We start from the raw sequence: 23,252 nt of genomic DNA, 5'->3' as shown, positions 1-23,252 counted from the left end.
AATAAAACAACTGTAAAAAGACAGGCTATATACAGTAGCTAGGCTATAAAAGTAGCGGAGCTACATACAGGCACCGGTTAGTTAGGCTGATTGAGGTAGTATGTAGATATGGTCAAAGTGACTATGCATATATGATGAACAGAGAGTAGCAGTAGCGTAAAAGAGGGGTTGGCAGGTGGGTGGCAGGACACAATGCAGATAGCCCGAATAGCCAATGTGCGGGAGCAACTGGTTGGTCGGCCCAATTGAGGTAGTATGTACATGAATGTATAGTTGAAGTCGGAAGTTTACATACACTTAGGTTGGAGTCATTAACTCGTTTTTCAACCACTCCACAAAATTCTTGTTAACAAACTATAGTTTTGGCAAGTCGGTTAGGACATCTACTTTGTGCATGACACAAGTAATTTTTCCAACAATTGTTTACAGACAGATTATTTCACTTAAAGTTCACTGTATCACAATTCCAGTGGGTCAGAAGTTTACATACACTAAGTTGACTGTGCCCTTAAACAGCTTGGAAAATTCCAGAAAATGTATGACATTGCTTTAGAAGCTTCTGATAGGCTAATTGACATAATTTTAGTCAATTGGGGGTGTACCTGTGAATGTATTTCACGGCCTATTTTCAAACTCAGTGCCTCTTTGCTTGACATCATGGGAAAATCAAAAGAAATCAGCCAAGACCTCAGGTCTCAAAATTATAAACCTCTGCAAGTCTGGTTCATCCTTGGGAGCAATTTCCAAACACCTGAAGGTACCACGTTTATCTGTACAAACAATAGTATGCAAGTATAAACACCATGGGACCAAGCAGCCATCATACCACTCCGGAAGGAGATGTGTTCTGTCTCCTAGAGATGAACGTACTTTGAACGCAATCAATCCCAGAACAACAGCAAAGGACCTTGTGAAGATGCTGGAGGAAACAGGTACAAAAGTATCTATATCCACAGTAAAACGAGTCCTGTATCGACATAACCTGAAAGACCGCTCAGCAAGGAAGATGCCACTGCTCCAAAACCGCCATAAAGTCACTACGGTTTTCAACTGCACATGGGGACAAAGATCGTGCTTTTTGGAGAAATGTCCTCTGGTCTGATGAAACAAAAATATAACTGTTTGGCCATAATGACCATTATGTTTGGAGGAAAAAGGGGGAGGCTTGTAAGCCGAAGAACACCATCCCAACCGTGAAGCACGGGGGTGGCAGTGGGTGTTGTGGGGGTGCTTTGCTGCAGGAGGGACTGGTGCACTTTACAAAATAGATGGCATCATGAGGAAGGAAAATTATATGGATATATTGAAGACATCAGCCAGGAAGTTAAAGCTTGGTCGCAAATGGGTCTTCCAAATGGACAATGACCCCAAGCATACTTCCAAAGTTGTGGCAAAATGGCTTAAGGACAGCAAAGTCAAGGTATTGGAGTGGCCATCACAAAGCCCTGACCTCAATCCTATAGAAAATATGTGGGCAGAACTGAAAAAGCGTGTGTGAGCAAGGAGGCCTACAAACCTGACTCAGTTACATCAGCTGTGTCAGGAGGAATGGGCCAAAATGTACCCAACTTATTGTGGGAAGCTTGTGGAAGGCTATCCAAAACATTTGACCCAGGTTAAACAATTTAAAGGCAATACTACCAAATACTAATTGAGTGTATGTAGACTTCTGACTCACTGGGAATGTGATGAAAGAAATAAAAGCTGAAAGAAATTATTCTCTCTACTATTATTCTGACATTTCACATTCTTAAAATAAAGTGTTGATCCTAACTGACCTAAGACAGGGAATTTTTACTAGGATTAAATGTCAGGAATTGTGAAAAACTGAGTTTAAATGTATTTGGCTAAGGTGTATGTAAACTTCCGACTTCAACTGTATATATCTGTGTCTCTCTCTCTCTCTGTGTGTGTGTGTGTGTGTGTGTGTGTGTATGGGTTAATACAACAAATGTTAAAACCATTTGATCGTGATGGACATGACATGGACGTACCACTATGATGTATTGATTGTCAAGTCCCATCTTGCTGGTGCAGCCCCTTCTTGATACACCATTGGGGGGTGGATCTCAATAGTCTCAAGTGGTTTCCTCCCCTCGTGTCTAGGGCTGTGGTGGTCATGACATTTTGTCAGCCGTTTATTGTCATGTAAAAGACTGCCGGTCTCATTTGTAATCGAGCGTTAATTAACATAAACCCAAGCCGCTTATGCGTCCCCATCACAGTAAATCCATGATTTATTTTAGGTAGGTCTAAAGAAAGATTATGATATGTAGAAAATGTATTTCAGAGGAACAGAATATGGGTTTGCTTTACTGAATGTTATCTGGCTGTGCACCATGCTGTAGGCTTGTTCGTTTAGCAGACAAGATGCTTAAGTCCTGTGCCATTATTTTATATTCTAGGATTTTATAGTAGGAAAAATGTAATTCAATTTAGCTGAATAAGATAGAAAGGACATTTCTCCCATTCCATTGCGAGTGAGCAAATTACGTGGCTATGTTGAGCATAAAAGTGATAATTTTAAACCGGTCCTATATGCTAGATTTTGAGTTATTTGAATACTTCAATTGTGAATGATCTAAACCTTAATGTCTTAGGAATCAAAACGTATATGAGCTGCATGGTGTGACTAGGCTATCGATGATTTGGGAAAGTCGCAAAAAAACGCTCTGTCCCTGCACATGCTGTTCTCATCAAGTGATCATATTTTCACCCGTCAGACTATTCTGAATTTAATCCTGTCCTTTACTAATACGTCAAATGTGTTTTGATTTAGAATGGCCCGTTTCTAAAATGGGCCGGGGAAATATGTCCACCCGTATGCACTCGAATAGCGAATGGAGGTGACTTTTTCCGCCTGTTAGTTTTTCAATCGTGCCGGATAGGCTACTCTGGTTATTTCACTCCATGCATAAACCACTTTTTGAGAATCATGCAGCCTCTCGCTGGTCAACAGGTGATATTCCCGCCCCAAACTCTGTATGCCATGGGCTCTCCAACCCTGTTCTCCAACCCTGTTCCTGCAGCTACCCCCAGTGCTGAATTTGGGAAACCAAGTGAAATCTGTTTGGGAACATCGATGGTAATATGTTTTCACAGCAAGACGCATTTCATTAAACCGTTGACAGCCCCCATCTCTTTACGCTCGAGAAAGGAATGAAGGAGAGAGAAACTCACGGTGGTGAGATATTCTTTATCTAAAGGGAATGTCAGCCTATTTTTTTTAATTATGAAAATATAARAAATGCCMTATTAGGCTATTCAGAATCCAATAAAAATTCACTATACCGCAGGCTATACCGTAGGCAGATTGTGTAAGCCGCCCTGCACAGTCAATGAAGCAACTTCATCGCCAAGGCCTAGACGTTCTCTCCCAGACTCATGGATAGAAAGTGTAGCATAAGGTAATCAGTCCATACAGGATGCATAATACAGGCCACACTCAAAGGCCATTACTAGAATTTGTTTMATWTTGGAGTATAGGCTAACTAGACCAATTAGGTACCAAACACATCTTAAATCTTTTTTTTTTTGTGTGTGAGTAATATGCGGTAGGCTATGTATTGTATAAGGGCACAATCACTATTTGAATCCCCGGGCTCATATACAGTATAGGCCTGTGGGTTTAATCATCACCTTAGCAAAGCTCTGTCCTTTTCAATGTTATGCTTTGAAACAACATCCACRACAACCAAGTTTTCCACTCAGTTTCTTTCCTCAAGCTGATCAGTCACAGTGGGGTGAGTTTTAAAAGTCAGCCTACTGTTTTGATGTGTTTTAATGTGACTTTTGATTGCATTTGCTCTGACGTCAGAGTGGTTAGAGGGACACTGGAGTCCTGAGTACCAGGCCATTAGGACCTGATGGTTGTTAGCGAGCTGGTGTCCTGGGTGCGATTCTAGGAGATTTACTGCGGCCCTGACTGCTGGTGCGGCGACCGCATTGCCGCCRCAACAGCCCTAGGTGTGAATACTTTCTGAAGGCACTTGTAGATACGATTGTGCTGGATAGGAAAGTCATCCGTTGATCCGACTCCATCACAATGTTTTCACCTATCCTACATTAGCAAGTCAGTTTAGATGAAGGAAAGGAGATGAGAACACGGCAGTTTTGACTATTGAGATGCAACCCTCAGAAATCATGTTTAAACCCTGCTGATAGTGTTTGTGTGTGAATATATATATATATATATCTATATGTGTGTGTGTATTGTTGAGCTCCTGGTGGCTTCTCACAGCTTGGCAGATGTATTTATATCTGAAGAGGAGACGTTCATACTTATTCTTTGATTAACTACACCACAGCGTGTTCTTTTTTTCATTTGGGAAATGTGAGTTTTTTTTTAGCCAACCACTACCTCCCGTTGAATGTGAAGCTGTTTTTAAACCGATCACCTCTTGGGCTTTGAGCGAGAGTAGTTGTCCTCGTTGTYATGGGTCATTTAAGAAGGTATCACACCTGTACACCAGCATTTTTATGTGCTTCAGTTTTRTAGTGGTTGTTTGGTGTGTGTAAATAGTATTTATTTGAAACAGAGTAGATTGAAGCGAAACAYGAACAGTGGGAGGTGTTGTTGACCCGTGACAAACCATCCTCTGAACACAGCACAGCAGTAAATAGTTTCAGGGCACAACAACAGAATATTGAAGTCTATTCAACATTCACTGTGAGTTACAGAACACACGAGGTTGGTGGCACCTTTAATAGGGGAGGATTGGCTCGTGCTGATGGACTGGAGCGGAATTAGTGGAACGGTATCAAACGCATCGAACTCGTGGTTTGCAGATGTTTGACGCCATTCCATTTGCGCTGTTCCGGACATTATGATGAGCCGTTCGCCACGCAGCAGCCTCCTGTGTTACAGTCAGTACACAGACCGAGGACTATTTTCACTACCATGTGTAAAGTCCTGTTATTTTTTTTTATTTTTTTTTTATTATTATTATTATTATTATTTTTTTAGAAGTATCAGAATTCAAGGAAACGGTTTAATGTGTTGACACACCCGTCTCTCCCTTCCCTCTCTCTCTCTCTCCCTTCCCTCTCTCTCTCTCTCTCTCTCTCTGTCTCTCCCCATTTCTCAGAGGAACTCCAGCATCTCGGGGACGTCCAGGGGCATGTACCAGGTCTCTGACCGACGATCCTCTCCCAGCACCGGGTAAGCCAGTCCTCCACACGCTATCCCGCACTGCCCTCCTGTAGTGATGCCTCTAGCACTGAGATGCAGTGCCTTAGACCGCTGCGCCACTCGGGAGCCCAGAGTCGTGTCCTCTCCCCATGTTTGAGGTTGGAATAGAGGGAGATGAGCKGATTCTAGGTCTGTGCCTATGGGTGACTTCTATATCCCATSTTCACACTTCACTCTCTGCACTGTAAGTGGCTTTGGATAAGAGCATCTGTTAAAGGTAAGATGCAATGCAATGCAACCCCCTGGTGCACTTAGGTACAGTGACTTGATGTGGGGGCCCTATGCTTGGGGGCCAGTGGTCCAGTAGATGGATTCTGAGCACCAGACCGTGGCCTGAGCCAGTATGCATCAGACTGTGGCAACACTGACTCAGACCGAACTGGACCGCCCCGAGCATGGAAGGTGTCAGAGGGCACCAGCCAGGTAGTATTTGTCCAGTACTGTGCCCTGGCCCCTGACAGCCTCACAAAACACAACACAACTTCCTGTTTTCCTGCCGGGCGCTGAAGTGAGGCCGAATCTGTCAGCCATGCAGAAACGGTAGGGGAATGTTCTGTCCCAGCTCTCCCTTCYGCCGCTATGTGTTCCCACTCGCACCAAACGCACACAAGCGAACATGGCACGCACACACAAAACCAGCCGATGGGCATCGCCACTGCTCTTTGACACATGCTTGTAAACAACGGCGGTCAGACAGTAAGGACTTAAAGTGTCAGTCCTGCTTTCTCAGGCCTGGCTGCCTCTGTGGGCACCGGGCAGAGAGAGTGACACAGAAAGAGKGAGAACCCATGAATTTGTAAAAAGCTCTCTGTTGATGTGCACTTTTGTTTTGGTGTGTTCATGGACAACTTGTCGTATTTGGTTTACCAGCCCCCCCCCCCCACTCAAATTAGTGAACGATGTGATTATGTTGTAAATAAACAAGCAACCATTAGATTGGAAGGAAATGGTAAGTTACAGGTGGTTTTGGCATTGTTTAAGGATATGATTCATCCCATATGGCTTTCAGATTGTCAYCGACTGATCTGCTTACCTTTGCGCAATGACGCATCTTCGTGTGTATCTGGATTTGAGTGGCTCGCTGAAAGGTCAAAAATTCGACCCCTATCGCGTGCATTTCGAGAGGCCCATCTCGTGCTCTTTCCTTCACTGCTGATCCAAACCCGCCCACACTGGGCTGCGTCCCAAATGTCATCCTGTTCCCTATTTAGCGCACTACTTTAGTAAATAAAAAAGGGAATAGGGTGCCTTTTTGGTATGCACAAGCAGAACATTGCCTTTTTTGTTGTTGTTGTTCAGACTAAATGTAGACCTTTTTTTGCATCGTTATGCAACTCTTTGTGTTTGTACGTGCCCATGCRTGTTTCTGTGAGTGCATGTGCGTAACACATGATCATGACTTTACCGTCCTTCTGTCACGCGACGACGTCATCTCGCTTCGGCGTTCGTTTTTGGCGAGCCAATCGTTGGTCACCAAGTGATCCTTTCACTTCCTAGATTAGAACGTTCCATAAATGCCCTCGGTCTCCCGGAGATGAATGTGATTTATTTGTTCCAAATACAGTGATGGAAGATTCTATTTAGGTGCTTGTTTGAGAAATAGATATTTGGGTTTAAAAATATCTTATTTTGTTGCTTTATTGACGTGGTCTGGATCAGTCGCACTGAAATCCTCGACTCCATTTTGTACCGAAATGGCTACTCTGTCATCCATCCTGAGCCCCACTGTGCATTACKGGSMRGRAAMYKKWMMWYCCYKKTTATACACTTGAATAATGATCTGTACCCAATTAGCCACAGCTCTGCTGATTGATTCCACAGTATTGATCCAACCTGTGGCTTTTATTGCTGAAGCCACCACTCCGATATAGGCTGTGTACCAAGTACCACCCTATTCCCTATACAGTGTGCTACTTTTGACTAGAGCCCGATCTAACCTGGTCAAAAGTAGGGCACTATATAGGGAATAGGGTGCCATTTGGGATGTATCAAAGCCACACTGCCAAGTGGCCTCTCCTCTGCTTCTTTAGCGGTGTCACTAGGTTCTATGCAATCAATCGAGCACAGATGATGTATTTAAAAAAAAAAGAAGTTATATTTGATTCCAGGTCTGGTGTGGATTTACCAGGTTCGCCATCAAATCTCTCTTCATACCAACTTCCAATTATTACGCTGCAGGAGTCGTATAGGCGCTTGATTTAACCGCCTAGACTGTTTTCCATTCACTCTGAATTCAGGCTGCGTTAGCTACGGTCGCTAATTAGCTAGCTAAACCGCATGACGGTCGTGTTTGATGTCATTCGTCTAGCGCGTGTGCATGTCAGTCCTGGAAGGTTCACTGATTGTTTTAATGCGGACGTTTAGGACACAAAAGTAATAACCGAAAGGTGAAAAGCCTTACAATTATGTAGYGTTGTAATGTTTAAAAGAAGAATACAAGTATGCACTAATATCACACAAAGTGCATCTCGATTAGGTACGGAAGGACAGAATGGAAGTCTGCCTTTCGGTGTGCAGTTTATCTGTTCTAGTCTGTTTTGTTTTGTTTGTGGTGCTTTTGCCTCCATAGGACAATATAAACGCCTTTAGACAAGTAGGAGAATGATGAGCGATGGAAGATTTCCTACTTTTCTGCGAGGCTAGGTTTTAAAATTCCTCGTTATTTGCTTAWTATGTGGAGGAGAGTTATCGGTATAGTAATTTAACAGGGTCTTTGTTCTCGCTCTCTGTCTGTGTGTGCGTGCGCAATGGCTGCCTCAGGGGAAAAAACGGCTGTTTCCAGAAGCAGTCACTGTAGTCAAAAAACAATCCCCCCCCCCTCACTCCTCATGATCTAAATTGGTCTACTTTGTATTTCATCAGAGCTTCAAAACACTTTTATGCTGAGGTAGTATTTTCACTCTCCACTGATATTATTCTACATTTTGTTAGTTGTTTGTTGCGTAGTTTTAAAGCKTCTTGTCGGCACCAGGAAGTTAGTCTTTGTCCGTGCACGATGAAGAGGGAATGTGTTTACAGCTTGGTTTGATATGGTGGCTTATAAACTTCAAAATGTCTCTCTCAGTTGACTAAAAACGATCAGAAATTATTTCTGAAAAAGGGATAGTAGTAGACAATAMTGTTCATGTGATTTTCATTTAACACAACATCTAAAAGTGCTTTACACCTAGGCATACAAGTATTAAAGCAATGGGTTATATTGAAATGCTGAGTGAAGGGAATGTAACACACATCTACAGTATCTACTATCTCAATGAATATGTAATGATATACCAACCTATTAAAAGGTGTTTGATGGGGTTGAGGTCAGGGCTCTGTACAGGCCAGTCAAGTTCTTCCACACCAACTTCGACAAACCATTTCTGTATGATCCTCGGTTTGTGCACGGGGGCATTATCATGATGAAACAGGAAAGGGCCTTCCCCAAGCTGTTGCCACAGAATCGTCTAGATTGTCATTGTATGCTGTAGCGTTAAGATTTCCCTTCACTGGAACTAAGGGGCCTAGCCCGCACCATGAAAAACAGCCCCCGGCCATTATTCCTCCTCCACCAAACTTTACAGTTGGCACTATGCATTGGGGCAGGTAGCTTTCTCCTGGCATCCGCCAAACTCTGATTTGTCAGTCGGACTGCCAGATGGCGAAGTGTGATTCATCACTCCAGAGAACACGTTTCCACTGCTCAAGAGTCCACTGGTGGCGAGCTTTACACCACTCCAGCCGACGCTTGGCATTGCTGATCTTAGGCTTGTGTTTGGCTGCTCGGCCATGGAAACCCATTTCACGAAGCGCCCGACGAACAGTTCTTGGGCTGACGTTGCTTCCAGAGGCAGTTTGGAACTCGGTGGTGAGTGTTGCAACCTGGGACAGASTCGGTGGTTCTTATTTTCCGTACAGTTGAAAGTTTCTGCTGTACAAATGCCTGGGGTCTCCAAATAATCCAGAGCACAGGAGCTGGGTATAAATATGAATATCCGTGAAGATGGCCACTAGCATAAAAGTTTTTCATTTGTTTTCCCTCTACTTTTTTCATGGTTCATATTACTGGGAAGGGAATTAATCCTCCTGTTTCTCGTGCTGATTTTAAAGCACTATGTTGTAGTCTAAACTTTCAGTAAACTTTATTACCTTTGGTCAAATATCTAATTTTAAAAAGGTCTGTAGGTGCAGTGATTGACAATCGCAGACTTGACACCATGTTGAGGCGCGTGCGTGTGTGTGTGTGTGTGTGTGTGTGTGTGTGTGTGTGTGTGTGTGTGTCAGTGGGGAAAGTGTCAAAATACCATTTATATTCTCAATGCTACAGGGAGGGACATTAAATTGTGCATATCAGATTTTTGGGACATGTAGCGACTGCCAGAAGGCAGTAAGCTCATGAAATGCATTCCGGATAAAAAGAGCTGTCCTTGAGGGGCACAGTGTTTTCCACCTGTGGCCAGAATCTTAGTCACTGCCAAGACATTAGTCAAATATGTCTCTACAAACTTAAAAGGACACACCACATCACTATTCAAATATGTCTACACAAACGTAGTTTAAGGGACACCCTCAACACACCACTAGACAAGTGTCACACCCAAACCTGTGCAGTTACTACTAAGGTTTTAAAAAAAAAACAACGATTTGTAAACATTCATTGCAGTTAGCAGATACGTTTCATATTCTTCGTTTTGGAAGTTGTTCATCTTGGTCGATAATGAGCTGTGAAAACCATGGCAACACTGTTGGGCTGTARAATCATGTGGTATCAGGAAGTGACAACGTGTGGTGGCTCTGCTGCCACTTCGACTCATATCAGCCCATCACTGACCTGACAAACAGATCTGGGACCAGGCTACAGTAATGCAGATGACCTATCTGATGAAACCTGGATAGAGAACTATATGATGCTGTATACGTTTCAATGGTTCTGTCTGTTAGTTGTCCATATGTAAAGTGTCCACAAAAGTTGCTTTGAGTAACGTTTTTTTTTTTTTTTTAAGTGGTACCTTTTGTGTATAACTCATCCCCTCTCTTCCGCTCTCCCCCTCTCTCTCCCCAGAGCGTCGGGCCGGGTCAAGTCCTTCTCCCAGGGCTCGGGCGGGGGCTACGACAGCGGCGACAGCGTGGAGATGCACCCCATGGAAGAGTGCCCCGAGGGCCAGTACTACCAYGTCCAGTGTCGGCTGGGGGAAGGGGGCGGACAGGGAGGGGGCGGACAGTGCTACGAGAGGGGCGGGGGGTCCCGGAGCTGGGGGCTCCGCAAGCAGGCCATCCAGAACTGGCAGCGGAGACCCTACCGGGACAGCACGGAGGGGGAGGAGGGCGAGGAGGGTGACGTGTCGGACGTGGGCTCCAGGACTACCGAGTCGGAGGCGGAGATGTGGGAGCAGCAGGAGAGGAGGGCCACCATGGCCGAGACGCAGCAGTCTGGAGCGCCAAGACCATCTGGATACCGCCTAGGCACAGGTAGGACTGGATAGGAGGCTAAGCTAAGCTAGGCCGCTAATCTTTACCTTGCTTAGGTACAGTACGGTAGGATGCTAGGCTACGTCCGGTAGGAGGTTTAAAAGCCGCTTACCATTTGTTTATCCTGATTTGTCCATTGCTTGTTACTCAGCAGATACTTGTAATGAAATGGTGTGTACTGGTGCATTGCAGAGAGACAGTCATTTCTAAAAGGAACAGTTGTCACATGTCTGGCACACCTTATGACCCTGATAGCCCGCCTGCCAATGGCACCTGCAGCAAACACACACAGAATCCCTTCCCTCACACAGACAAAACCCCCTCCCTCACACACACACACACACACACACACACACACACACACACACACACACACACACACACACACACACACACACACTGTCCTTCGGCCCAGGCTAACAGTAGTCAGGTCTGTCAGAGAAGGACAGAAGGACGGTGGCTGGTGTGAAACTGGGTCATGGCTGTTCTAGTCCCAGGTGTTCCAGGGTAAGGCTGTCCAGAGAACAGTGAAGGACGACTAATGACCAGAGCGGCGCCACAAACTGATTCCGTGTCAGCCCAGGGAGCCCTGTCATAGAGGGATGACTTTCACCAGACTGATCTACTGACACACACTACCCAGATAGATCACGCATGAGCAACCTCCAGGGGATGGCATGGAATGCCATTGTGTGTGCTTATGTTTATAAACTCAACAAAAAAAGAAACGTCCTCACTGTCAACTGTTTATTTTCAGCAAACTTAACGTGCCAGTTTTTGTATGAACATAACAAGATTAAACAACTGAGAAATAAACTGAACAAGATCCACAGACATGTGACTAACAAATTGAATAATGTGTCCCTGAACAAAGGGGGGTCAAAATCAAAATTAAGTCAGTATCTGGTGTGGCCACCAGCTGCATTAAGTACTGCAGTGCATCTCCTCCTCATGGACTGCACCAGATTTGCCCGTTCTTGCTGTAAGTTGTTACCCCACTCTTCCACCAAGGCACCTGCAAGTTCCCGGACATTTCTGGGGGGAATTGCCATAGCCTTCACCCTCCGATCCAAAAGGTCCCAGACGTGCTCAATGGGATTGAGATCCGGGATCTTCGCTGGCCATGGCAGAACACTGACATTCCTCTCTTGCAGGAAATCACGCACAGAACGAGCAGTATGGCTGGTGGCATTGTCATGCTGGAGGGTCATGTCAGGATGAGCCTGCAGGAAGGGTACCACATGAGGGAAGAGGATGTCTTCCCTGTAATGCACAGCCTTGAGATTGCCTGCAATGACAACAAGCTCAGTCAGATGATGCTGTGACACACTGCCCCAGACCATGAGGGACCCTCCACCTCCAAATCGATCCCACTCCAGAGTACAGGCCTCGGTGTAACGCTCATTCCTTCGACGATAAACGCGAATCCAACCATCACCCCTGGTGAGACAAAACCGTGACTCGTCAGTGAAGAGCACTTTTTGCCAGTCCTGTCTGGTCCAGCGATGGTGGGTTTGTACCCATAGGAGACGTTGTTGCCGGTGATGTCTGGTGAGGACCTGCCTCTCAGTCCAGCTTCTCTCAGCCTATTGCAGACAGTCTGAGCACCTGTCTCTTATACACATCTAGATGTGTATAAGAGACAGTACCGATCCTGTGCGGATGTTGTTACACGTGGTCTGCCACTGAGGACGATCAGCTGTCTGTCCTGTCTCCCTGTAACGCTGTCTTAGTACTCACAGTACGGACATTGCAATTTATTGCCCTGGCCACATCTGCAGTCCTCATACCTCCTTGCAGCATGCCTAAGGCAAGTTCACCCAGATGAGCAGGGACCCTGAGCATCTTTCTTTTGGTGTTTTTAAGATTCAGTAGAAAGGCCTCTTTAGTGTCCTAAGTTTTCATAACTGACCTTAATTGCCTACCGTCTGTAAGCTGTTAGTATCTTAACGACCGTWCCATAGGTGCATGTTCATTAATTGTGTATGGTTCATTGAACAAGTATGGGAAACAGTGTTTAAAAAACTTTACAATAAAGATCTGTGAAGTTATTTGGACTTTTACGAATTATCTTTGAAAGACAGAGTCCTGAAAAAGGGACGTTTCTTTTTTTTTGCTGAGTTTATGTACTGCACCTTTCCCAGTATGGCTAAACTTTCTCATATTGATAGGGCCATAGGGCTCTCTCCAAAAGTTGTGCACTATATAGGGAAAGCGTGCCATTTGGGACTTAGACACTGACAATGTTGATGAGAAAACCACCTTTACCTCCACCACTCCTGGTTCAAACACAGCAAGCATATCTCTTTTAATTGCCTTCTCCAGCCAAGATCCCACAATTCCCGGCTGGCGACCTCCATTTTATTTAGAAACACCTAGCTTGAGTCTCRAATGGCACCCTATTCCCTATTTGGTGCACTATTTTTCTACCAGGGACAATAGGGAATAGGGTGCYATTTGGGATGCAGARAGACCAGGTGCGTCATGCTAGGAACGAGTAWACCTGCTTCCCAAATGGAACCCTATTCCTTATACGTRCCCTGGTCAAAAGTAGTGCACTATAAAGGGAACACTATAAAGGGGCCATTTGGGATGGAGTTTTAACTAGGAGAGATGCCATTGAAACATGCCCATTTTGCCTTAAATGGACACATTTTGGGCAAAAGATAGTCCTACCCTATTCCCTGTTGGTCYTTCTGGCTACATATCTACTTGGCAAAGGAGCTACTGTAAACCCAAATAGGCAATAAAGCTGTCATTTTTTACACAACCCAGAATGTCTGGTATGAGARTTCAAATTGGCACCACCAACATTACTTGTCATGTAAATGACATTTTATGCTCGGACGTTGTCGTCCATATAAGATTCTCAAAGCGTTTGGCAGGGTTGAGTTTGAAATGGCACATATCAACGTATCACACGGTATGACTGCTAGCATGCATTGGTAGACTGCTAGCTAGCGTAGGCGGTGTGCCTCTAGCCGCGAGGCCTGTCGCTTCCAAAGCCTCCTTCGCTTCTTCTTTTCGAACACCAACAGCGATGACACGGCGGATGACTCATCACATAGATTGATGCCTSCTGGGAGAAATGGAAATGTGCTGGAGTCGGGTTTGGTCACATGGTATTGGCCAATACAGTACATCATGGTAATGCTCATATCTGTGCTTGAGGGTGAAGTGGATCGCTTGCACCACATTGTGGATATTTTGTAGAATGCCACTRWWATATATATATATATTTGCGACTCAGGATGGCGTCTCTAACCTCCGTCTCTTTCCCCGCCACATTTATTTTTCTGACTAAACTCCCTGCCTCCATCKTCCTCTCTCCTCATCCTCTTTTCTCCTTCCCTTCTGCACTTCTCTTTCTTTACCCACCCTACTTCTCACCATCCTCCCTTTTTCTTAACCTCTCCCCTCCCTTTCTCTACCTACCTGACTAATATCCCTCGCTCTCCTTTCTCTTTTACCCTCTCCACCGCTCTCTTTCTTCACCTAACCTCTCTATCCTTTTTCTCTCGTTCCGACCCTGCAGGGCGTTCCGAGGGGGGCTACAGCCACAACAAGCCGTGTCGCCACGACAAGAGCCTGTCCCGGTCCAACAACGAGGTGATCAGCCCGGAGATACTGAAGATGAGGGCGGCTCTGTTCTGTATCTTTACCTACCTGGATACCAAGACCCTGTTGAGGGCCGCGGAGGTCTGCAGGGACTGGAGGTTTGTGGGCCGCCACCCCGCCGTGTGGACCCGGGTGCTGCTGGAGAACGCCCGCATCTCCTCCAAGGTAGAGGACACGGATCGTGTCCCAAACGCACAGAACGCCGCAGGTGGCTTCTGAGGGGAGAACGGCGCGAATGRAATGACCTCAAACACCTGGAAACCATGCGTTTCGATGCATTTGATACCATTCCACTGGTTCCGCTCCAGTTCATTACCACAAGCCCGTTCTCCCCAAACGAAGCTGCCACCAATCTCCTGTGGTACACGCGCGCGCACGCCGATTCTGCTGATAGTTTAGGTGCAATAATTGTGATATGTGTTACAGTAAGCCCTTCGAGCGTCTGCTAAATGACTCAAAAGTAACTGTAATCTCTTCGTCCCAGTTCCTGAGTACACTGTCCCAGTGGTGCACCCARACCCATTCCCTCATCCTCCAGAACCTGAAACCACGACAGAGGGGCAAGAAGGAGATCAAGGAGGAGTACCTCAAGAGCACACGGTGAGAGGAGAGGCGTGTGTGTTCCCTCTATACAGCAAACAGCAGGGGTCTGCAGTTCTCCCCCGTCATCTCTCCTTTCTCCCTCTCCCCTCATCGCTCCTTTCGCTCTCTTCCCCGTCATCTCTCCTTTCCTCTCGGCTCTCCACGTCAATCTCTCCTTTCCTCCTTTCTCTCGCTCTCCCCGTCATCTCTCCTTTCTCTCGCTCTCCCCGTCATCTCTCCTTTCTCTCGCTCTCTCAGGGAAGCAAACTTGTCACCTTACGGCGGAATGTGCCGTTTTGAATCCAAAATAGGTGACCTACGTGAATCATGTCAACCTGATGAGAAAAGTTTGGGGGGGGGGCTTTGGATCACTACTGGCTGTAAGCGAACGAGTGATGCGCGTTTGCAGCAATACTGGCTGTAGCCAAGGCTCAGCCAATCGTTCACATAACAACAGAATGCAACAGGAGACTGAAGAGACAACCAATTTGCTAGTTACAGAATCAGTGCGCGCTATGGAAAGACAGTAGTAGGGTGGAAAGGCTGTTTGCCAGTTACAGCAGCGCRCCCCCTGAACGATAACGAGGAGGTCGGTGAGAAGCCTGACCACGGARACGGGGGTGAGAAGGTGATGAAGCGTACTTCATGAGCTGTAACCGAAAAACAACTGGCATTTGGAAAGTTTGAGGTGAGGGGGAAAGTGTGGTGAACAAGTATTAGCATTGTTAAGTATCTTGCTATAGTAGCTGGATGGAATTCTCCGTTAGCTAGCCAGAGAAATGTTGAGCAACATTAGCCAATTTAGCTGATCAAATAATTGAGTTTGTTTGAAAATTAGCTGGCTAATAAAGTCAGACAGCTAGCTAACGTTACAACATCAGATGTGCTAACGTTAGTAACCTAACCAATGCGCYATAGTATTAACTGGTATACGACKCCTTGCCGTTTCTCAAGTTATAACGCGTTAGTTGCACCAAGGTAAAGACAGTTTCAGGTTGGATATTCGACGGATATTCGCCTGTAGTTTTTCTTACGTCCACCAACAGCAGTTAGGCACTCCCTGACGAAGGCCATGCAGCCGAAACGTGTCGGTTTTTAAACAACTTTGTTTCTATTGAACATGCCATACTAATAAAGGCATTTTAATTAATTATATGAAGAGTGCCTTGGTCCTYCTTTCTTTTTGATGAGCAGTTAGGGACTGTCAACATAGTGACAAATCAAAAAACAAAACAAATTTCAATAGCTCTTTAACCATTAAAGAGTAAACYATTACTTTAACCAAAACTTTCAAAACTTGTTGTAGCAAACCCGATGGCATAAACGCACATTGCACACACTTTTTTTTTGTCGATTTATATCTCTCACGATTTAAAATGATTTATTTACATTTTCAAATTGTAATAGCTCATTGGTCATATGACCTACTGACTTCAAAGACGGTTCAGAATGTCCACTGACTACCCTTCTATATTGCACACCCATTCGTTTGTCAATTTTCATCTCACATGATTTTACATGAATTTTTCCACATTTAAAATGTCAATAGTTCCTTGGTCATGTGACCTACTGACCTCAAACAAGGTTGAATGTCCACCGACTATGCCTTCATATCGCACACTCTGATGTTTGTCTACTTTCATCTGATGCTTTTAGACTTAAATCTGTAAGCCTGAGACCTAGAAGGTATGGACACGCACACTCAGAAGTCATTTGGAGAAAAAGAGAGTATCTGACTGACAGAGTAGTTAACAGTGATTACTATTATCTGTCTGAAMCCCTCGTACAGTCAAACCCTTCCAGGACATTACAWTSTCACCACGCAGGATATTCCATGGTCCCTAGAYTCCTTTCTAACAGTCCTCAAGCTTCAATAGGGTAGTCAATGACTGTGTAACCTTTGAAATTCAGAGTCAACGTTATCATTTTAGTAAGTCTTATGGTCGGGCATAAAGTGTTGTCTCCAGTTTCTTGCTTTCCCAGGTCCTGCTGAGTGGACGGTATTGATGCCTTTTCAGTCTAGCTCCAGTCAGGTGTCATTATGTTATAYGCACCACGCCACCRCACTCCCRTTTCATAACACCCTCTCACCTTCTACCATTTTGTCTACCCTCCAAGAACCAGGAGAACCCTCTAGCTGTAGACGCCCCCAGATCCATGACAACTGAGATTCCCATATCCATAGCCTTCGTAGCTTGTAGGTCTWAAAGCGTTTTTGTCCTTACTATGTTGAAATATCGTAGACTAAGCTTTTTGTGTGACTCTGGTAAGTCATTTCAAGTCAAAGCCTTGTTTTCCCTGGTACATAAACATGTACTACTAACTAGTTCTGTTTATTTTGACTTTGCAGCATAAAAATCTTGTTGGGAGCTGAGAAACACTCACAGCTGTATGTTAATGAAGATACTGTATGTTAATACTACAGCTCAGTGCAATGGTAAATGTTAAGTCAGCTGTGGGATATGAACAGTAGAGGGGGGATGCTGTTGTAGTGTCATCACTATTTTCAGGACTTTTCTTTTGATGAGGGTCACAGCACTGGAGAATAACCTGGTTCTGATCCAGATGTACCGGACCCATTTGCCTGARGGTGGCCTCCTAAAGTATTAAATAAAGTTATGTTTGCTTGGATGCCGGTCATCCTTATGCACTCCATGCAATACTTGCTGTTGTTTGTAATAGTTGTCATGTTTTTGTCCACATTTGTTTGGRAATACGTGTAACTGTCCTTTGTCGGCATACAGCTGCATGGTACTGTTGTTGTCATGTTGTCCAYTAAGCTGGTTGTTAATCTAAAGCATACTTTTACAAGTTTTGTTTAATATTTKCATTTGTCCCCCAGCTCTTTGCCTCAAGAGTCCAGTCTGCCTTTCACAGCCCTTATTGCAAAGACGACATTGTAAAATATCAGTTTTTGGAAAAATTGATATGGGTACATTTTTGTGAAGGGGTATGAGGGTTGCGATATGGGTCATTTAATAGTGCAATCATTTAAGGGATCAATACATTTCTATATTGCTTCCCCAGTATCTGCATGAACCACCAGGCCAAGTGTTTTTGGTCGACCCTGCTGGACAGAAAGAGGAGGAATCGGAACACGCCTTCAAATTCAGGTCTTAGTTATTCCATTGTACTGGATCGAATACATATTAGCATTTTACATACATTCATAAGTGTAATCATTTTTTATGATATACTGTGAAAAACTCTCTTGGCTGCTGGCTCTGTCACTTTCAGACACGCGCAGAGCAGACTGAAAGGGGAAGGGTAGCTCTTGACTTGAACAACAGGGGTTCTCTGTAAAGAGAGAGTCATCCAAAAGGCAGAGACGCACCCCTTGACTTTCATTTGGCGCCCTTGACCTGTGTATTCTCTCCTGATTGGTCTCCGTGGTGCTTAGTCAATGGGAACTCCATCATAAAGTTTTTACACAGTCTGGCAGTCTGACTAAAGTGCCAGAGGTGTGAGGAGAGACATCCTCCTTTGTATTTATGGGAACAAATATTTCCAAACACTTTGGATCCTATTCTTGGACAGTTAGGAGACACAATGCATCAATGTAACAAAAAAAACCAACTAAATGCTGTCCATGAGTAATCTCAACCTTGTGGGTGTTTGGGCCAATAAAGTGCCAACTCAATTCAACCACTGACTAGTCTCTCAAAGCCCTATGAACGGGGACACAGGGCAATAGTTTTTAATCTAAACCAGCGCTTTTTTTACTGGAGTACACTAACCCCTAATTGGGGCTCTTTTCTTGACACACAGTAGCAGTTTACCAGATAAGAAGTCAAGAAGATCAAAAAGTAGATTGTTGTAAGGGTGTATTACATCCTGTGCTGGCCCCATTGTCATATCCATTCTGGATTCTGAGTGGTAAAATCAGAGCTGAAAAATGCCTCTGTATGTGTCTACTGTATGTGGGAATGTCTTATGTCCGTCCTACATGTAGTGTTGGTACATGGAATATTCCTCAACTGCGTAGATAATAAATTGCTATTGCAAATAGAAGTATTATGTTCAACAACTGACATTTTCAGATATTATTTTGACAAGCACACATTTTAACACACTTTGGTGCTTACAATTCATTCTCTATTGTGATTGATTTGGTGGGCACTGGCATCTGTGATCTTTGATGTGACTTTCTTTAAGCACGTACTGATGAAACGGTCACTTAATATTTTTTTCTTAGTCTACAAACGCTCGACATTTGTTCACTCTGTGATCGGATTGGATCCTATATGCTACTTTTATTATTGTCCTGTAAACGGTTCAGTGCCTATAATTTAGGCTGTGTGTAGAATGGGGCATAAAGGAAATGACCTCTACTAGATTATAGTGATAAGGAAAACAGCATACAATTTTKGCCTGGGTATTCGTTTGCCTATAACTAATCAGAATTCCATTATGTTTACATAAAAAAGAGAATACTTCAAAATGAGAAGATCCTGCCGTGGARAAGACGACTGGGCGGACATAAAGTGGAAAGGATGGGAAATAACTCACACCATGCAGCAGGACACCTTCAGCTGTGGGGTCTTTGTAATGCAGGTTTGATAGTTATATTTTCAATAATGAATGGTTCGCTGTTATGTGACAATTTAGGGCAAAAACTCAATTTTATTTTTGGGGTGTAGCTGGCCAAAGAAGTTGCTTAGAACTTCCCCAACATCCCAAATTGATATGGAACCTTCACTAAAACACATGGAGCAACTGCGAAAAGAAATGGCTGAGGATATACTAAAAATGTCTGGTATGTAAATTACATTTAATTCAAAGTAAATGTAAATTCTTTATTTTTATATAGTTGTGTGGGAGAGCTATATGTTCAGTTCATGCCTATGATTTCAGAGTTCAAAGCCAACAGCTGCTTCRTGTGTGCCACTGATAAAGAACCTGGATGTGGCCCAAAGACTGACTGGGTTAGTAACTTAATTTAACATGTTTATCATCTTTTGACACCAGTGACGGCATGTAAGACAATTTATGATATAACACAATGGATGGCTAGTTCGTCATACTGCATTGATATTTGATAACGCGTTATGCTTYRTTTTGTTTTAGATTGAATGGTTTGCATGCCGGCGGCGGTTCCATGGGCTGTGCCTAGGAATGGAGTCAAAAAGAGTTGAACAGAGTGAAGAACACAAACTGGAAGTGCAGTCTTTGTTGTTGAAAAATGTCTGCTATACCCCATCCACACTGAAGAGGCTCTGAAATGTACATCAACCAGGGATAAAGAGACAGTTAACACTGTGAAACATGTCGTACTTATTTGAAGTAAAGTGTCTGTTGACATGTCGGAAAAGATTAAAGGTCTACAATTTCTGTTTTAATTTGTCAATATTACATTTGTATTCATTGATTTACTGGCCACCATTAATGTGGTTACATGTTCAGTATATGTATTGACCAGCAATCCCACTGCAGCCTACCTCACTAGCTCACTCTCCATCCCTGCTTTGGACAATTAATAGCATGACTCTCGTACTTTGCCCTTTTCCTTTATGGTTGATATTAACGACGAAAGGAGATATTATCTGTCTCTCTCCTATTGTGTACCGCTGTTAAGTACTGTGGGGGGGAAAAAACAGGGTAAATAAGTACTTAGAACTACCAATTATAGATAAATATTAAAGAAACGGGTAAACACAACACAGGACTGAACCCCCTAATTGTCAAACTAATATTAATGTACAACAATATTGAAGACACATGACTAGAGGTTTTGCAATATGGGTGTATATCCACTGCACGCTTCTTAGGTGTGTAATTGACATGACCAAGGCGCTATTGAAATTTTAAACKATTAAAAATGTATGTTACACTGTGTGATTTTACAGTACAGAAAGAGTGTGCAATATAGAAGGGTAGACTGTACATTCTGCACCTTGTTTGAAGTCAATAGGTCACATGACCGAGGAGCTATTGAAATTTGAAAGTGAGAAAAATTCATGTAAAAACGTGTGATATGAAAATGGACAAACTAAAGGGTGTGCAATGTGTAGGCCCACTGAGTGGACATTTTGAACCTTGTTTGAAGTCAGTAGGTCACATGACCAAGGAGCTATTGAAATTAGAATGTTTGAAAAATGTATGTAAAAACGTGTGAGATGAAAATGGACAAACCAAAGGGTATACAATATAGAAGGGTAGTCGGTGGACATTCTGAACCTTGTTTGAGTCAAGTAGGTCACATGACCAAGGAGCTATTGAAATTCAAATGTAAAAGAAGTTTGTACTTTGTTTACACTCCCTAACTAATTCAAATAGGAATACAAAATGCTGCTCACATTTCCACTTGTTTATTAGCTTTGAATACGAATGGATGTCCAAATCGTGAAAATAAGACCTGTGCAATTTTTCCAACATCATGACACTTATTTTGAGTCTGTGGCTCAAGTGGTTTGAAAGCACGAATATCTGTCGTATATCCAACTTAAAACTGTCTTTACCTCGGTGTTAGTTGCTTACTGGACCCTGGCAATCTGTGTGAAATGTTAACTAGCTAATGAACTAACTTCTATCTGTGAACTAATGTTTTCCCTCTACAGTATGTGGTTAATTTTCAGAATGAGAGAATTAGGTGAAAATGAGGCGTTGATTKTTAAACAAGTGGATTTAGGGWTCAAGTTTAGCTGGAGCTGGGCCTGGCTTATGCTGGATGCCAGTAGAGGTGAAAAAGGCCACACACTTTCCCTCTTTCAATACAGTGGATAAAAATGAGTATGCCAGGTGTACACTCTGCCTGAAAGAGATAAATAATGCCAACAAAGGGTCTCATGCTCTGCTGCTGGCACATTGTAGAACAGATGTCCGCAGGCAGAACGTGTACAATGTAATAACCTGCAGAGTAGCCCAAAGATATTGCTTTTGTTGTGTTGAGCTCGACAGTAACACTTTTGTGTGCGTGGGGGGGGATTATAATTTTTTTWACTCKGTGAACATTATTTTTGCACACATGTAGCCTTGTGCACTTGATTGATGTCTACTATAGTGGCCACTATAATAGAGAAATAGAATGCCTGTTTGTTTCATTCTATTTTAGAATGCCTGTTTGTTTCATTCTACTTTAAGATGTTTTTTCCCAAGTGCAATATTTAGATGTGTGTGTGTGTGGTCACAAGCGTTCTATTATAAAGGCTGCCATGGCTATCTGCAATATTAGTGTATTGTTTTTTTTCCGCAAGACTTTGCAGTAAAGTCTAGGCAACAAATAACATTGGATTGCTTTCTCCCCCCATCTCTCCTTTCTCTCTCTCGCTCTCCCCCACCTCTCCTTTCACTTTCTCTCGCTCCTTTCTCTCTCTCGCTCTCCCCCATCTCTCCTTTCGCTCTCTCCTCGCTCTCCCCCATCTTCTCTTTCTCTCTCTCCCCCATCTCTCATTTCTCATCTCCCCCATCTCTGCTTTCTCTCTCCCCCCATCTCTGCTTTCTCTCTCCCCAATCTCTCCTTTCCTCTCTCCCCCATCTCTCCTTTCTCTCTCTCGCCCATCTCCTTTCTCTCTCGCCATCTCCTTTCTCTCTCTCGCCATCTCTCCTTTCTCTTCTCTCGCCCATCTCCTTTCTCTCTCTCGCCCATCTCCTTCTCTCTCTCGACCCATTCTCTCCTTTCTCTCTCTCGCCCATCTCCTTTTCTCTCTCGCCCCATCCTCCTCCTTTCTCTCTCCCCCATCTCTCCTTTCTCTCTCTCCCATCGTCCTCTCCTCTCTTCCCATCTCTCCTTTCTCTCTCTCGCCCATGCTCCTTTCTCTCTCTCGCCCATCTCTCCTTTCTCTCTCTCGCCCATCTCTCTCTTTCTCTCTCTCTGCCCATCTTCTCCTTTCTCGTTCTCCGCCCATCTCTCCTTTCTCTTCTCCGCCCATCTCTTCCTTTTTCTCGCCCATCTCTCCTTTCTCTCTCTCGCCCACTCTCCTTTCGCCCCATCTCTCCTTTCGCTCTCTCGCCCATCTCTCCTTTTCGCCCATCTCTCCTTTCTCTCTCTCCCCCATCTCTCCTTTCTCTCTCTCGCCCATCTTCCTTTCTCTCTCTCGCCATCTCTCCTTTCTTTCTCCGCCCATCTCTCCTTTCTCGTTCTCCGCCCATCTCTCCTTTCTCTCTCTCGCCCATCTCTCCTTTCTCTCTCTCGCCCATCTCTCCTTTTCTCGTTCTCCGCCCATCTCTCCTTTCTCTCTCTGCCCATCTCTCCTTTCCTCTCTCTCGCCCATCTCTCCTTTCTCTTCTCGCCCATCTCTCCTTTCGCCCATCTCTCCTTTCGCCATCTCTCCCCATTCTCTCCTTTCGCCCATCTCCCTTTCGCTCCTCTCGCCCATCTTCTCTTTCGCCCATCTCTCCTTTCTCTCTCTCCCCCATCTCTCCTTTCTCTCTTCTCGCCCATCTCCTTTCCCTCTGCCCATCTCCTTTCTCTCTC

General features: G+C 44.3%; 1 protein-coding gene and 1 long non-coding RNA gene across 2 annotated transcripts in view; both read left to right on the top strand.

The window, feature by feature from the left end:
• Positions 1–23,252, top strand: part of LOC111964383 (F-box only protein 41-like) — a 101,377-nt gene that overhangs the window by 52,717 nt on the left and 25,408 nt on the right. Inside the window, exons 5-8 of the mRNA XM_023988274.2 lie at positions 5,088–5,161; positions 10,233–10,639; positions 14,175–14,422; positions 14,742–14,857. Of these exons, the coding sequence (XP_023844042.1) occupies positions 5,088–5,161; positions 10,233–10,639; positions 14,175–14,422; positions 14,742–14,857 (845 nt within the window). The remainder of the gene's footprint in view (positions 1–5,087; positions 5,162–10,232; positions 10,640–14,174; positions 14,423–14,741; positions 14,858–23,252) is intronic.
• LOC139027784 (uncharacterized) lies at positions 15,189–19,345 on the top strand. Its single transcript, XR_011479950.1, has 3 exons — positions 15,189–15,527; positions 17,867–17,952; positions 19,267–19,345. It is a non-coding gene; the product is annotated as an uncharacterized lncRNA (long non-coding RNA).

This window comes from Salvelinus sp. IW2-2015, linkage group LG1 (assembly GCF_002910315.2).
Source record: "Salvelinus sp. IW2-2015 linkage group LG1, ASM291031v2, whole genome shotgun sequence".
NCBI lineage: Eukaryota > Metazoa > Chordata > Actinopteri > Salmoniformes > Salmonidae > Salvelinus > Salvelinus sp. IW2-2015.
This window is presented reverse-complemented; position numbering and strand designations above follow the sequence as displayed.